At 36.3% G+C, this 14,675-nt stretch overlaps 3 protein-coding genes across 3 annotated transcripts; 2 read left to right on the top strand and 1 right to left on the bottom strand.

Moving 5' to 3' along the window:
* Nucleotides 1-2,880: 2,880 nt before the first annotated feature.
* Nucleotides 2,881-4,018, top strand: LOC101891118 (U3 small nucleolar ribonucleoprotein protein IMP4). The gene is made up of 2 exons (XM_005183232.4): nucleotides 2,881-3,163; nucleotides 3,228-4,018. Exons 1-2 carry the CDS (start codon nucleotides 2,980-2,982, stop codon nucleotides 3,935-3,937), a joined length of 894 nt encoding a protein of 297 aa, XP_005183289.1. The 5' UTR covers nucleotides 2,881-2,979; the 3' UTR covers nucleotides 3,938-4,018.
* A 1,049-nt stretch (nucleotides 4,019-5,067) lies between these two features.
* Nucleotides 5,068-9,270, top strand: LOC101891290 (membrane-associated protein Hem). The gene is made up of 3 exons (XM_005183233.4): nucleotides 5,068-6,546; nucleotides 6,611-7,799; nucleotides 7,877-9,270. The coding sequence occupies exons 1-3, from the start codon at nucleotides 5,367-5,369 to the stop codon at nucleotides 8,877-8,879; spliced, it is 3,372 nt and encodes a 1,123-aa protein (XP_005183290.1). The 5' UTR covers nucleotides 5,068-5,366; the 3' UTR covers nucleotides 8,880-9,270.
* Nucleotides 9,075-14,499, bottom strand: LOC101891468 (transmembrane protein 161B). The gene is made up of 8 exons (XM_005183234.4): nucleotides 14,256-14,499; nucleotides 13,679-14,062; nucleotides 13,541-13,620; nucleotides 13,175-13,390; nucleotides 10,771-11,028; nucleotides 10,530-10,704; nucleotides 10,146-10,475; nucleotides 9,075-10,074 (listed from the first exon to the last, which is right to left on the bottom strand). Exons 1-8 carry the CDS (start codon nucleotides 14,256-14,258, stop codon nucleotides 9,955-9,957), a joined length of 1,566 nt encoding a protein of 521 aa, XP_005183291.1. The 5' UTR covers nucleotides 14,259-14,499; the 3' UTR covers nucleotides 9,075-9,954.
* Nucleotides 14,500-14,675: the final 176 nt, after the last annotated feature.

Raw genomic sequence — 14,675 nt, 5'->3', positions numbered from 1 at the left:
TCACAATTGCCAACCGAAGGTTCACATTTTCAGCTGATCTCTTTGGCAAGTAAACACGATAATTTTGTTTGTTTACAAACTTCTGGACAACGAATGTTTTCTCATCGGAGAAAACCAAATTCGCCAATTCACCACTTTCGAACAAGCGAAGCAAATCTTTAGCTATTTTGATTCTATTTTCTTTGACTCTTGTGGTGTAAGTTCTTGCACTTTTTGGAATTTCAATGACTTTACCCCGAGTTCATTTTTCAATTTTTGCAGAATGGAATATTGCGATATGTTCAGCTCACGAGGCATTTTTCGGCCACTGCAACGCGGGTTTCGATCAAGTCGCTTCTTTACTTTTCGAATCATATCTGCTGATGTTGCTGTTTTCTTCCGTCCACTTCCTTGACGTCGGGCTACGCTACCAGTCTCACGGTAACGAGCGCTGATACAATACACAAAATATTAATTCATCTTTTAAATGCTGGAGTGCTCTAACGATAGCCACTTGTGGTTTTTCAGCCAAATATAAAGAAATCACACTATCACGCTTGAATTCCATCACGAATAACTTTTTTTCTGGAAAGTTCTCACCAAAAACCTTTTGTACGGTTGTGAAGAATATAATGAGCTGTCACGGGAATAGTTTTAAAAGCTGTCGGACGAGTGGCTTAGAAATGACAGAAGTCTGAAGTTGGTTGCAGTTTTTGCATCTCACCCTGTACGTTAAATAAGCCCTCATAAAGGAGGTGAAAGGGGAGAATACATAAAATGCTGTTTTGTTTGGCTTAAGTCACTGGCTGTCTTCTTCGGAAAAGAATAAAGGGGCGTAGGGCCCAAATCAAACTAAGTCAACCTAAACTTCTTTGTTCCTCTACGAAGAAGCCAGCCGGTGACTTAAGCCAGTCAAAAATTCGTTTTATTAAGTCTGAAACAATACTAATATTACAATACTACTATTCCCTTCCTGCATGGTAAAAGAATACATGTAGTCACATCGACACAGCTGCTGGGACAATGAACTGTCAAACCGATTTTGGAATTGAAAATGTTCAATAAAAAACTATTGAAATTTGTAAATACTTCTGAGAAATGCATATTATAACAAGCTCCGATATATATAAGAAAACATATATATAAGAAAACATATTTAAATCGACTAATTTTTGACAAAATATTTTAAAAATTTTGACATATGTTCCCAAGCATTGATGCATCTACCTGTATTCTTCTACCATGCTAGAACCCCACTCCTGCTTCTCTTACCTAGTGTTTACACAGAACAAATTGTTAATTGAGAATTTTATTTTTTTAAGGTACGATAGTTTTCATAACTGTCAAACGTTTTTCAACGACAGTAATTGCTAACAATTTTTGACATTACGAACAAAAGAAAAAAGGAATATAAAATACAAATTGCCTATAAGAGCATTTTATTCAATTATTGTACAAAATTTTTGTGGACCAGTGTTCAATACCCGAAATTAAGGTTAGATTTCATAAGCAGCTTAGTATCATGGCTATGAATACTAATGTCAAATTATAAAGGGAAACGACGGCAGAATTTGAGTGTGTCTTACATTCTTGCAGTTCTGGGGCAGACTATCTTACATACATATCTGGAAAGTACATATGTGCTACTTTCCCCAGATCTATATAATAATTTCCCCAGATCTATATTCAAGGGAAGATGTAACAATCAAACACGCTTAAAGTAAATTTTGCCATTTGCTTAAGCTTCCAAACGTCGTTTTCATAAGTTTCCTATAAATGAAGGTCCAATTAAACGTGCCATAACCGTAACCATATAAAAAATTTTTATATTTTTGTAGAAATATGTAAATTACAGCTATTATGTGGCGTTTCCACTGCACTTGATTCGCTCTCTATTCGTTGTTTGACCCTCAACTATGAAAAAACTACTTAATTCTTCACACAAAATTTCCTGAGCGAACACTCATATTTGTACATTGTTCAAATCAAATCACTCTCAGAACAACGAAAAAATATGTCCCATCCCTAACAAATGAGAGCATTTATCGAAAAAATTAATTATGACATTTAAAAATTGAAAATAGAAAAATTTAATGAAATTTTGAAAAATTTTGGGAAGACTGAAATTTATGAATGAAAACTACAATGTAGAATAGCGTATGTACATTCAAACGAAAGTAAATTTTGTTTTCTCTCTCATCCGAGGTACGCATTTTGTCCACGAGTTGAAATTTCCACAGAAAACAGGAAACAAAAGAGGCAATATTTTCAAAATGTTTGTATCGGCAGAAAAAATGTTTGACAAGTGTCTCTCCAGCAGAATTTAAAAATAGAAATATACAAAAATATGTTCAAAATGTCAACATTCACACAAAAAGTTGGAAACGTGAATGAAAATTATAAAATTAATGTTTTAATAAATCTTTGGGAGAAAAATAATCATTTCTTCTATCCATATTAGTGAGAATTTTATGTATTTTAGTATAAATTCCCATTAAAATCAACAAACAAAATTTTGAAAAAAAGGAATTATTTTACTATGAATTACGAATCGTGCCGTATGAACGGGTTAATTCGTGTACCTAATTCTGAGAGCGAACAACGTTGTTCGGTTTCCAATGGAAACATGCTATTATTGGTTAAGGCATCGATAACATTTAATGTGTGTGCGGTCAATGTTATGGATATGGCTACAGCGATGTTATAAGTTACGTCTAACTTCACCTTAAAGGCAGCTTTAACATCGGGCAATATTCCAATTTTAATTCAAAAAATCGTTAAACCAACGACTCTAATATCATCAATCACATAACAGCTGCTGTAGAGTGCAATATGGCAACTAAAAAGTAATTCATTATCTTATAACGGTTATCGATAAACCGATTATCGACATCGCCCCTCTCCCATCGCTGCCGCGCACATGTGTTTATTTTCTTATTATTTGGAAATTAAACAAATCGTGTTCTTTGGATTCTTTAGAAAGTAAAAAATAAAAGAAAAATGTTGCGAAGGCAAGCTCGACTTAGAAGAGAATATCTTTTTGAGAAGGCAAAGGAGACCAGAAGACACAAGAGTGAGGAAAAGAAACAAAAGCTGATCAACAGTTTGACAAATAACAAGACCATACATCCGAGTCTGCAACGAGAGGCTATTGGCATACAGGAGAAACTAAAATATAGTTTGGGTAAGGAATTGTAAATGGAATTTGTGTTTCCATAATTCTTAATATTCTCATTTGCCCTCCGTAGATCAAGAAAATCCCAATGTTGACGATGAGTATCGTTATGCCGGCAGTGAAGATCCCAAAATCATGATTACCACCTCCCATGAACCATCGGCCAGACTGAAAATGTTTGTCAAAGAATTGCGGCTCATCTTCCCCAATGCCCAACGCATGAATCGCGGTAAATACGAACTTAAACAGCTGATACATGCCTGCCGGGCAAATGATGTGACCGACTTTATCATTGTCCATGAACATCGTGGTGTTCCCGACAGTTTGGTCATATGCCATCTGCCCTACGGACCAACGGCATTCTTTAACATTTCCGGTGTGGTAATGCGCCACGACATACCCGATATTGGTCCGATGAGCGAACAAAAACCTCATTTAATATTTCATAATTTCAAAACAGATTTGGGTAAACGTACAATGACAATATTGAAACATTTATTCCCTGTACCAAAAGAGGATTCGAAACGTGTCATAACTTTTGCCAATCATGATGATTACATTGCCTTCCGGCATCATACATATCAATATGTTAACAAAGAATTGGAAATGAAAGAAGTTGGACCGAGATTTCAACTGAAATTGTATCAAATCAAACTTGGCACATTGGATGAGATACAAGCCGCCAATACGGAATGGGTATTGAGGCCGTACATGAATACATCGATGAAGCGTAGATTTTTGTCCGACGACGATGGTTGGTGTCAAGATGAGGTGGAAACGTAAATGGATTTTGTTTTACTAAAAATCAGTAGTTATTTTTTTAAAGGGAAATAAATAATTGATAGTTTTTATAAATAAGGTAAAGTGAGTTTTTTATTTACTTTCTTAATTAGGTGATGTTCAGGTACAACTTACAACATTAATGATGGGATATTAATAGAATGTATTCTATGTATGTAGAGGGCCATTAAAGGTACAGTAAAAAAGCCTTAAAAGGCTATTTTGTTCCATGTCTATGCTCAATAGGAAGCTTTTCAGGGGTTTTTTCCTTAAAGAGTACTTTCTTATAGGGTTTCTACTTTCTATAGAAAAAGATCTTCAATATTTAATAAAAAGCCTTTAAAGTTCTTGCACGTTCAATAGAGGGCAATCAAAGAGGTCCTGCGTTTAAAAGCAGACCTTTAAAGAGATCCCATATTTAATAGAAAAAAATTCTTAAAACTTCTCCTTGCCCAGTAGAAGTTCCTTTAATTAATTCTAAGCTTAATTGTATGCCCTTTGAGTTTTCAATAGAAGACCTTCAAAAGTATTTTATGTAATACAAAGTTCTCAAGAATCGTCTATATCAATGTTTTCTATTGAACATAAAATTTCTTGTTTTGAATACAAAACCCGCAAGGAATCCTATTTATAGCCCCTTTTTCAACAGATGACTTTTAAAAGGCTTCTTCCTCTATCCTCTGTAGAGCATACTTTAAGAGGTACGAAATTGAAGATTTCTAGGGGGCTAATAGGTCCTTTAATAGAAGGCTCTAAGGGGAGAAATGATCTCTCACTGGGTTACATGTTTAATAGAATTAGCTCCTGTACTTCCAGTTTTTAGTAGCCTAAAGAGCTCGAATGTTAAGTAACAAGTCCTTGTCCCCTCGCTATTTAAAATGTATCTTTCTTCTCTTCAGTTTAATTTGTTTTGAGTGGCATTCTTTTTGCCCTATCTTGTTTTAGAAAATGTTAGTTTAATTTACAAAATAATAATTTAATAATTAATTCAAATTTCCATGCATCATAACCACCGTTGTGTAAAAACGCTCTAACACAGCCTTCTTCTCACGTCGTCATTACCGAAACTATGAGTCACCCTGTTTGCTGATTTTGCTCTCTCCCCAACATTTTATCTCTCTCAGGCGAAACGTCAAAATTTGTCATCGGGGGTTTTATTGAATAGCTGAGAAAAATAATTTTTGCCCATATAAAAATGTAAATTATTTATATTAAAACATCGAAAACAAAACAAAAAGTTAACAAGAATTGAACTTTAAATACTCAACAACAAGAAACAAAAGAAATAAAAAAGATCATTAGCCGTTTTACTAGTAAAAAAGTGTTGACAAGATTTTCTAGGTGGGGCTAGTTGCTGCTGTTGATCTAATTACAGGCCAGACGATATATAGAGGATTTTTTTGCGGTCCCCCTCAACTCGAAAGCAGCCACCATGGCAAGACCCATCTATCCGAATCAGCAAAAAATTGCTGAAAAACTAATTATTCTGAATGATCGCGGTCTGGGCATATTGACCCGGGTGTATAACATCAAGAAGGCATGCGGTGATACAAAATCAAAACCTGGCTTCTTATCGGAAAAGTCATTGGAGTCTTCCATTAAGTTTATTGTCAAGAGGTTCCCCAACATTGATGTAAAGGGCCTGAATGCCATTGTGAATATCAAGGCGGAAATAATCAAGTCTTTATCTCTGTATTACCACACGTTTGTGGATCTACTGGATTTTAAGGATAATGTATGTGAGTTATTAACCACCATGGATGCTTGCCAGATACACTTGGATATTACTTTGAACTTTGAATTGACCAAAAACTATTTGGATTTGGTGGTGACCTATGTTTCCTTGATGATACTGCTGTCCCGTGTGGAAGATCGTAAAGCGGTGTTGGGTCTTTACAATGCCGCATTTGAATTACAAAACAATGCCTCGGATGCTGGATTCCCAAGATTGGGCCAAATGATTTTGGACTATGAAGTGCCGTTAAAGAAATTATCGGAAGAATTTATACCCCATCAACGTTTGCTGACAAATGCTTTGCGTTCTTTGACCACAATATATCCTTTGCGAAACTTGCCAGCCGATAAATGGCGTGAAATGCAAAAGCTGAGTCTGGTGGGTAATCCTGCCATTTTACTTAAGGCAGTACGCACGGACACCATGTCCTGTGAATATCTTTCGTTAGAGGCAATGGATCGCTGGATAATTTTTGGTTTAATGTTAAATCATCCCATGCTGGGTCAATATCCCGAGGTGAATAAAATTTGGTTATCGGCATTGGAATCAAGTTGGGTTGTGGCCCTGTTTCGTGATGAAGTCTTGCAGATCCATCAATACATTCAGACTTTTTTTGATGGCATCAAGGGCTATAATAAACGTATAAGTGAGGTTAAGGAGGCCTATTCGAATGCTGTGCAAAAGGCTGCCCTTATGCATAGAGAACGCCGGAAGTTCTTGCGCACTGCCCTCAAAGAGTTGGCCTTGATAATGACCGATCAACCGGGACTGCTGGGACCAAAGGCTATTTTTATATTTATTGGTTTGTGTTTGGCCAGGGATGAGATCTTGTGGTTGCTAAGGCATAACGACAATCCGCCCTTGCTTAAGAATAAGGGTATGTAGGACAATTTGTTGATTTTATTAGAAAATGTAATTAATCTTCTTTAATTTGATTTAAGGCAAAAGCAATGAAGATTTGGTGGATCGTCAATTGCCGGAATTGTTGTTCCACATGGAAGAACTACGCGCCCTGGTGCGCAAATACAGCCAAGTCATGCAACGTTATTATGTGCAATATCTATCTGGTTTCGATTCCACCGATTTGAATATACGCATGCAAAGCCTACAGATGTGTCCCGAAGATGAAAGTGTTATCTTCTCTTCGCTCTACAATACAGCCTCCAATTTGACCGTGAAGCAAGTAGAAGATAATGAACTATTCGACTTTAGGGCCTTCCGTTTGGATTGGTTCCGTTTGCAAACATACATGAGTGTGGGCAAGGCAGTTTTACGCATTCAAGAGCACGTTGAGCTGGCTCGTCTGTTGGACTCCATGGTCTTTCACACCCGCGTGGTGGACAATTTGGATGAAATCCTCGTGGAAACTTCCGATTTGAGCATTTTCTGTTTCTACAGTAAAATGTTTGATGATCAATTCCATATGTGTTTGGAATTCCCGGCACAAAATCGTTATATTATTGCCTTCCCCCTGATTTGCAGTCATTTTCAAAATTGTACCCATGAAATGTGTCCTGAAGAACGTCATCACATACGCGAACGTTCTTTGAGTGTGGTGAATATTTTCCTCGAAGAAATGGCTAAGGAGGCAAAGAATATTATTACCACCATATGTGATGAGCAATGCACCATGGCAGATGCCCTACTTCCCAAGCATTGTGCCAAGATATTATCCGTACAATCGGCCCGTAAAAAGAAAGATAAATCGAAAAAACAATTTGACGATATACGTAAGCCTGGCGATGAATCATATCGTAAGACCCGTGAGGATTTGACCACAATGGATAAGTTGCACATGGCCTTGACCGAATTGTGTTTTGCCATCAACTATTGTCCCACAGTGAATGTGTGGGAATTCGCCTTTGCCCCCCGTGAATATTTATGTCAAAATTTGGAACATCGTTTCTCCAGAGACTTGGTGGGTATGGTTATGTTCAATGCGGAAACAATGGAAATTGCCAAGCCTTCGGAATTGTTGGCTTCGGTAAGGGCATACATGAATGTTTTGCAAACGGTTGAGAATTATGTGCACATTGATATGACAAGGGTATTCAATAATTGTCTACTGCAACAGACACAGGCTTTGGATTCGCATGGTGAAAAGACCATTGCTGCATTGTATAATACATGGTAAGTGGTCCGCTGTGAATTGCTGGTATAAAAATCGCCTAAATTTGTTTTTTTTTTTTTTTTTTTTTTTGTTTTAGGTACAGCGAAGTCTTGTTGAGACGTGTTTCGGCCGGCAACATTGTGTTTAGCAACAATCAAAAGGCCTTTGTACCCATTTCCCCAGAGGGTTGGGTACCCTTCAATCCCCAGGAATTTTCGGATTTAAATGAATTGCGTGCCCTGGCCGAATTGGTGGGCCCCTATGGCATAAAATCTCTGAACGAAACTCTTATGTGGCACATTGCTAACCAGGTGCAAGAATTGAAATCTTTGGTGGGCGTCAACAAAGAGGTATTGATAACTTTGCGTACAAGTTTTGACAAGCCCGAAGTTATGAAGGAGCAATTCAAACGTCTACAAGATGTTGATCGGGTGCTGCAACGCATGACCATTATTGGCGTCATATTATGTTTCCGTAATCTTGTCCATGAGGCTTTGGTGGATGTTCTGGAGAAACGCATACCCTTCCTCTTGAGTTCTGTTAAAGATTTCCAAGAACATCTACCGGGTGGTGATCAAATACGTGTGGCCTCTGAAATGGCCTCAGCTGCGGGGCTAATGTGCAAAGTTGATCCAACATTGGCGGCAACTTTAAAATCGAAAAAACCCGAATTCGATGAGGGTGAACATTTAACAGCTTGTCTTTTGATGGTATTTGTGGCGGTTTCCATACCCAAATTGGCTCGCAATGATAGTTCATTTTATCGCGCCTCCATTGATGGTCATTCCAATAACACACATTGCATGTCAGTGGCCATAAACAATATATTTGGGGCATTGTTTACCATTTGTGGCCAAAATGATATTGAAGATCGTATGAAAGAATTTTTGGCCTTGGCCTCATCTTCTCTGTTGCGTTTGGGTCAGGAATCGGATCGCGATGCAACACGTAATCGTGAATCTATCTATCTGTTATTAGATGAAATCGTTAAACAGTCACCATTCTTAACCATGGATTTATTGGAATCCTGTTTCCCCTATGTCCTAATACGTAATGCCTATCATGCTGTCTACAAACAGGAACAAATATTAGGACTTTAAATAGCACTTATTTATAGATTCGAGATGTAGATGTAGTTTTTATAAGGATATTCAATGCATTGCACACAATAAATACGGAGGAAGAAGAAGAAAAAGCATAGGGAAGTTAAATTCATGTAGGGCAATAACCATGATTGGCTCCCCGTGGAGAAGACTTTCTTCTAGCAAATCAAGTAAACGAAATTAAAACAATAATTGTATCGTGTTTTTTACAAGTTTTTTTCTCTTTTTTATTTAGTTTAAGCTCTCTTTCTATTCAAAAACATTTTTTCATATTATATACACATCTAAGTATATAAGAAGTATTAAAATAATCAAGTAACTCTTAATTTAAGAAATTTACGTTAAGAACAACCCATTTCAAAAATAAACAAAAGCAAATTAAACCAAATTCAAAGGAGACAACTCGAAATAACCTATTAATCAAAAAACGGCAGATCCTAAAACATTTCAGAAAGAAAATGTTAAGTTTATGGTAAAAAGGCAAAAGAATTAGTTCCATTGTCTGCTACCGAATTTCTTAAAAGAAAATTGTATGTCTGGATGAAGATACTTGACATAGTTTGCAAAATAAATTTTAGTTTATGGAAAAGTAGAAAAAGCATCATCCTGTCCAAGGACTAAGAATTTTTTGCTCCGTTCCTAAATTTTGAAGGGGAAAAAATTTTTTTTATTCATATTCAAAACCTTGCCCCCCAATTTTCTTCCAAGAAAATGTGTTGTCTGACTTCTGAGTATGAAAATATTATTTAAATTTTTTTCTATAGAATTTAAACATAATTTATACAAAATAAAAATAAATAATTATAAAAATAATTAAAAAAAAAACAATTACATTTTTACGAAGAAGAAACATGGCAAAAACATGGAACACAAAATGTGTGTTGTGAGAATAAAATTTGTTTCTTTTTTTCGATTCGATAAAACAATGTTCTTTACTAACTACAACTAGTGACTTTATGCGATTTTTTGTTAACTTTTGTAAAAAAACTAATCATATTGCTTGCATAGTTTTTTTGTTTACATGTAAAATCAGTTAAAAACAAAAATCTTGTAGAGCAGGCCGGCAGTTTAATTAGGTTTTGTTGAAATAGGATTGGTATACAATACCCAGGGAAGAGCTGGCAAATAATGTGAAATAACTCCACCAGGCGGCAAAACCCAAAATTCCCTTGTAGACTTCTGTGGTAAAGACCTGCAACAACACACAAACAAAAGCCAATTAATTAAACTACATATTTCCAAGAAAAGAACATTAAAACATACATTTTTCAAACTCATCAAAGATGTGTGTAAATTTTGTGCTGAGGTCATAATATTGAATTCATTGCTAGCTGCTGGCTCTTCAGTCATAAGGCTAGAGCCTATGCCACTGCCTTCCAAAAATTCTTGGGCTGTTGAACTAATAACTGCAGCTGCTGCTGCTGGGGGTTCCAAGTCGGCCGAACACTCGTGCTGTAACACCGATTCACTAAACAAACCCGTCCAACTGAAGCCACCCAAACTTTTGTACATCAATGTCAAATATAGGCACAAAATTATGGGGGCAGCAAATTGTAAGGTCACCACACAAAGATAATAAAATATGGAAGAAATCTAAAAACAAAAACATTTCAATATTTATTAGAATTCAAAATCTCTTCACACTACCTTCTTTTGATATTCCACATTTGTAATGCGTCCGGCCTCTTTACGCAAATCCATAATTTTGTCATAGGCCAAATTTAAATACGATTGTAAATAGATGGGCATTAAAGCTATTCTTAAGACAACGGCTAGGACAACCAATATCAGACGTAGGGTTTCAAAAACATGAGGTTTCATTCTAGAAAACCGAAAAAGAGAAATATTAACATCACATGTATACCACAATTATGGTTATATGACTTACAATGGTGCATCCATTCCTTGGAAAACCCTCACAGTCAAATAATCTCGGCTAACAGGTCGTATCCATAAAATCACCAAAATAAATGGCAACACAAAGCTAATATTTAGGAGGACCTTTTTAACTTTACTTTCTTCGCAATACTTCAATGAATCCCAATGCATTTTGGCCATACGCAGGCCGGGGAAAGTGAACAGGGAGCCCATGATGCCACAACAGGCGGCCATAACCAATTTGACAATCAGTTTGGAAGCAGGACCACTGAAAAGGTGAAAGAAAAAACAATAGATTAAAAAATATATATATTTAAACGGTGAAAAAAAATGCGCGATTTCGGAATTTAAACAAAAAACATTTTTTTAATCTTCAACAATTCAAGTAAGTTTTTTTATTCCAAACTTTTGGTATTCAATCATTTTTTTTGTTTTTTTGTTACTTGAAAACGTGTTTTACAGGGTGAGATGAAAAAACTACAACCAACTTCAGACTGCTGTCATTTCTAAGCCACTAGTACGACAGCTGTTAAAATTATATTGTTTACAAGCGTACAAAAGCATTTTGGTGAGAATTTTCCAGAAAAAAAGTTATTTGTGATGGAACTCCAGCGTGATAGTGTGATTTCTTTATATTTGGCTGGAGAACCACAAGTGGCTATCGTTAGAGCAATAAATCCTTTGTACCTCGTACCATCGCTCGTTACCGTGATACGGGTACCGTAGGCCAACGTCAAGGAATTGGATGAAAGAAAACAGCAAATGGTTCGAAAAGTAAAGAAGCGACTTGATCGACCGAAAAATAACTCGTGACATATCGCAATATTCCATTCGGCAAATATTGAAAAATGAGCTTACCCCTGGCTCCATTTGAAATTCCAAAAGGTGCAAGAACTTACACCGCAACAGAAAGAAAATATACTCAAAAGAGCTAAAGAATTGCTTCGCTTGGCCGAAAGTTTTGAATTGCCGGATTTGATTTTCTCCAATGAGAAAACATTCGTTGTCCAGCAGTAAACAAACAAATGTGATCGTGTTTACTTGTCAAAGAGGTCAGCTGAAATCGGACACCTTCGGTTGTCCACCAGAACTCAAGCGCCGACTATGGTGATGGTGTGGGCCGCCATAACAGCCGATGGTCGCTCTCTGCTCGTATTAATCGACCGTGGTGGCATCAGAATAAATGCCGAATATTATCGCGAAAATATTCTGGAGGGTGTATTGAAGACTTGGACACGAAAACATTTTGGCCGCAGACCTTGGAAATTCCAAAAGAACTCAGCACGCGCCACCCAAGAATGGTTACAAAATGAGGTTCGTCGCTTCATTCCCAGCTCACAATGGCCGCCAAAATCTCCGGATACCAATCCGTTGGACTATTGTGTCTGGAGTATTTAGGAAAGCAAGGTTGGCACTAAAAAATACCAAAGTGTCGATCACCTAAAGCAAGCGCTTCACCGGGAATGGGTCAAAATGCCGCAGAGCAACATATGGGCAGTTTGCGGGCCATAATTCGTGCCAAAGGTGACCAATTCAAACAAATCTAAACTTATTCTAAAATTTGATGCTATTTCCGACATTTTTGCTTTCATTCAAATTCTAATTTAAAGAAGTTAAAAAGCAGTTTGTTCGGCCGGGCCGAGCTTTGAATACCCTCCACCATTTAGAACGAATTTGGAAATAAAATCCCTAAAAAATGCTGTTAAAATTTTAAAAATACCGAATATAGCCGTTATATTGTTGTTTATACGACGTGGACCTACATAGTGATTGTTTGTCATAAGTCATTACCATAATCAAATTCGAAACTTGAAATAAACGGTGAATAATGTAGCTAAATTCATCAAAATATTGTATATAGGGAGGTACCGTTATATCGGAGCTGTGCGAAAACATGGACCAGCATAGACAATTTTCTGTCATAGTCTGTATCACCCATTTCGAACTTCAAATACCAAATTTTAAACAATTCCTGTGAATAATGTCGCTAAAATCATTAAAATACCGAATATCAGGAGGTACTGTTATATGGGGGCTATATAAAAACGTAGACCTAAAACATGTAAAAATTATGACGTTTAACTTTGTTGCACTTTCTTTATCTCACCCTGTAAATCTGCGATTAATTAAAATATAATTCTTAAAACCTCTATTCTTGGTTCGAAAAATTTCTTAAGAATATCGCTATGCTTGTTAATTCCAATTCACGATATTCCCTAACTTTACTATCAAAATAAAAAGAAATAGGAAAAAAATGTTTGAAACTTCCAATTCCTACTACCCATTCCACGACGTCTGTATATTTATTGGTTCAGACGCCTAAGGTATTTCAATGGACCCTTTAATTTTTTAAAATACTAAAAGGACAACCTTGGTTGATCATACATGTTGACTAATTGAATGTATATACTCACTTTGATTGTATTCCCTGATCGCTTAAGAATTTCGAAGCACTTGTATTAAAACTGGCATAGGCATCCTCTAGACCAGTTTCCAAAATACTTTCATCTATAATGAGGACAATCATTGCAATTAATAGATAAACCAAACATGCTACAATAACCATAGAACGTTCACCAATCGAATCTTCACTTTGGAAATATAACACCGTCAGAGAAGACAACAATTTCCTAAAGAAAAAAATTAAAACAAAACAATAAATTAAAACAATAACGTCACTCATTGATAACAGGCAACAAATCACAGATAATCAATAAAAACATATCTAACTCAAGAGGTGCAATGATAACCATGAATATAGGTAGGTATTTTATACTTACACAGCAAAGAAGACAACCAACAGACACCACACCATACTAAGGTTAACCTCATTTTTTAAAGGAATAAAATAGTGATAGACCTAGAATTGCAAATGCACATTAATCAATTAGCATTTAGGTGAGATGTGGATGACTTACCTCTGATATAATGTAAACAATGGCAGCATAGATGCTGAAATCCAACAGCCATTGATATTCTGTATAGTAACGTAAATGTATTACATCGCGGGCCGTTACCGGTGATGTTTCCAAATCAATTTCTATGCTGCGTGGTACATGGAATTGTCCCTCCTTGGGATTGTGATGGGTACCATTTTGATAGCCATGTTTACCTTTACCACCTTTCTGAGGCTTCTCCTTAGGTACCCCAGCCTTAGCTCTCAGCTCATCATCGGTGGGATGCAAATAACGATAGAGACCGGTTGAACACAATATCCATTTGGCAAATGACAGATGTGCATTGAATTTCTGTATTATACTGACCACAACCAGCGTTATAACCAGTTGAGCTCCCAATATGGCCTGCAACGAAAAAGGGACAATTTACATTTGTCTCAGCAATTTTTTTCCCAGCCGCCAAAAGGCAACGTAACAAAATTTGGGTCAAAGCAATTCTATTTTTGGTCAATATTCATATTCAAGCACACACATATATGTATGTACAACGTTTTTCTCTCCAAAACATATGAATTAAGAATTTTTCCGCTGGCCTTACCATGCTAATTGACGGTGGTTATTTTTCCTTGTCTAGTTCTTGAATAAATGCTTCTTCTGTATCTGTATGTGCAATGCGTTGATGAGTGTTTGATGCTACTTCCAATGGAGTCTTATTTAATACATGACTTTAATTTGTTCTTAATTAAAAACGGAAATACGAAATACTTTTTAACTAAAAGAAAAGATGAGCTGCAGAGTTTAGTTCTGCCTCCCAACCCGATTGACAATCAGCTGGCTTGCTTGTGCTACAAAAATAGAACTGACTGTGGTGTAAGAATACAGGTAGATGCTTCAGCACTTGTGAATACTGATATACTAAAAATATTAAAAGTTTCTGCAAAAAAGGTGTATCTTAAATATATTTTTTTAATAAAACGTCATTTGGAGGAAACAGTGACCAGAAAATTAAGAATATGAA

The sequence above is a fragment of the Musca domestica genome, unplaced genomic scaffold (genome assembly GCF_030504385.1).
Source record: "Musca domestica strain aabys unplaced genomic scaffold, Musca_domestica.polishedcontigs.V.1.1 6, whole genome shotgun sequence".
In the NCBI taxonomy this organism is placed as follows: domain Eukaryota; kingdom Metazoa; phylum Arthropoda; class Insecta; order Diptera; family Muscidae; genus Musca; species Musca domestica.
The sequence above is the reverse complement of the archived record's forward strand: the minus strand, read 5'-3'. Positions and strand labels throughout refer to the sequence as shown.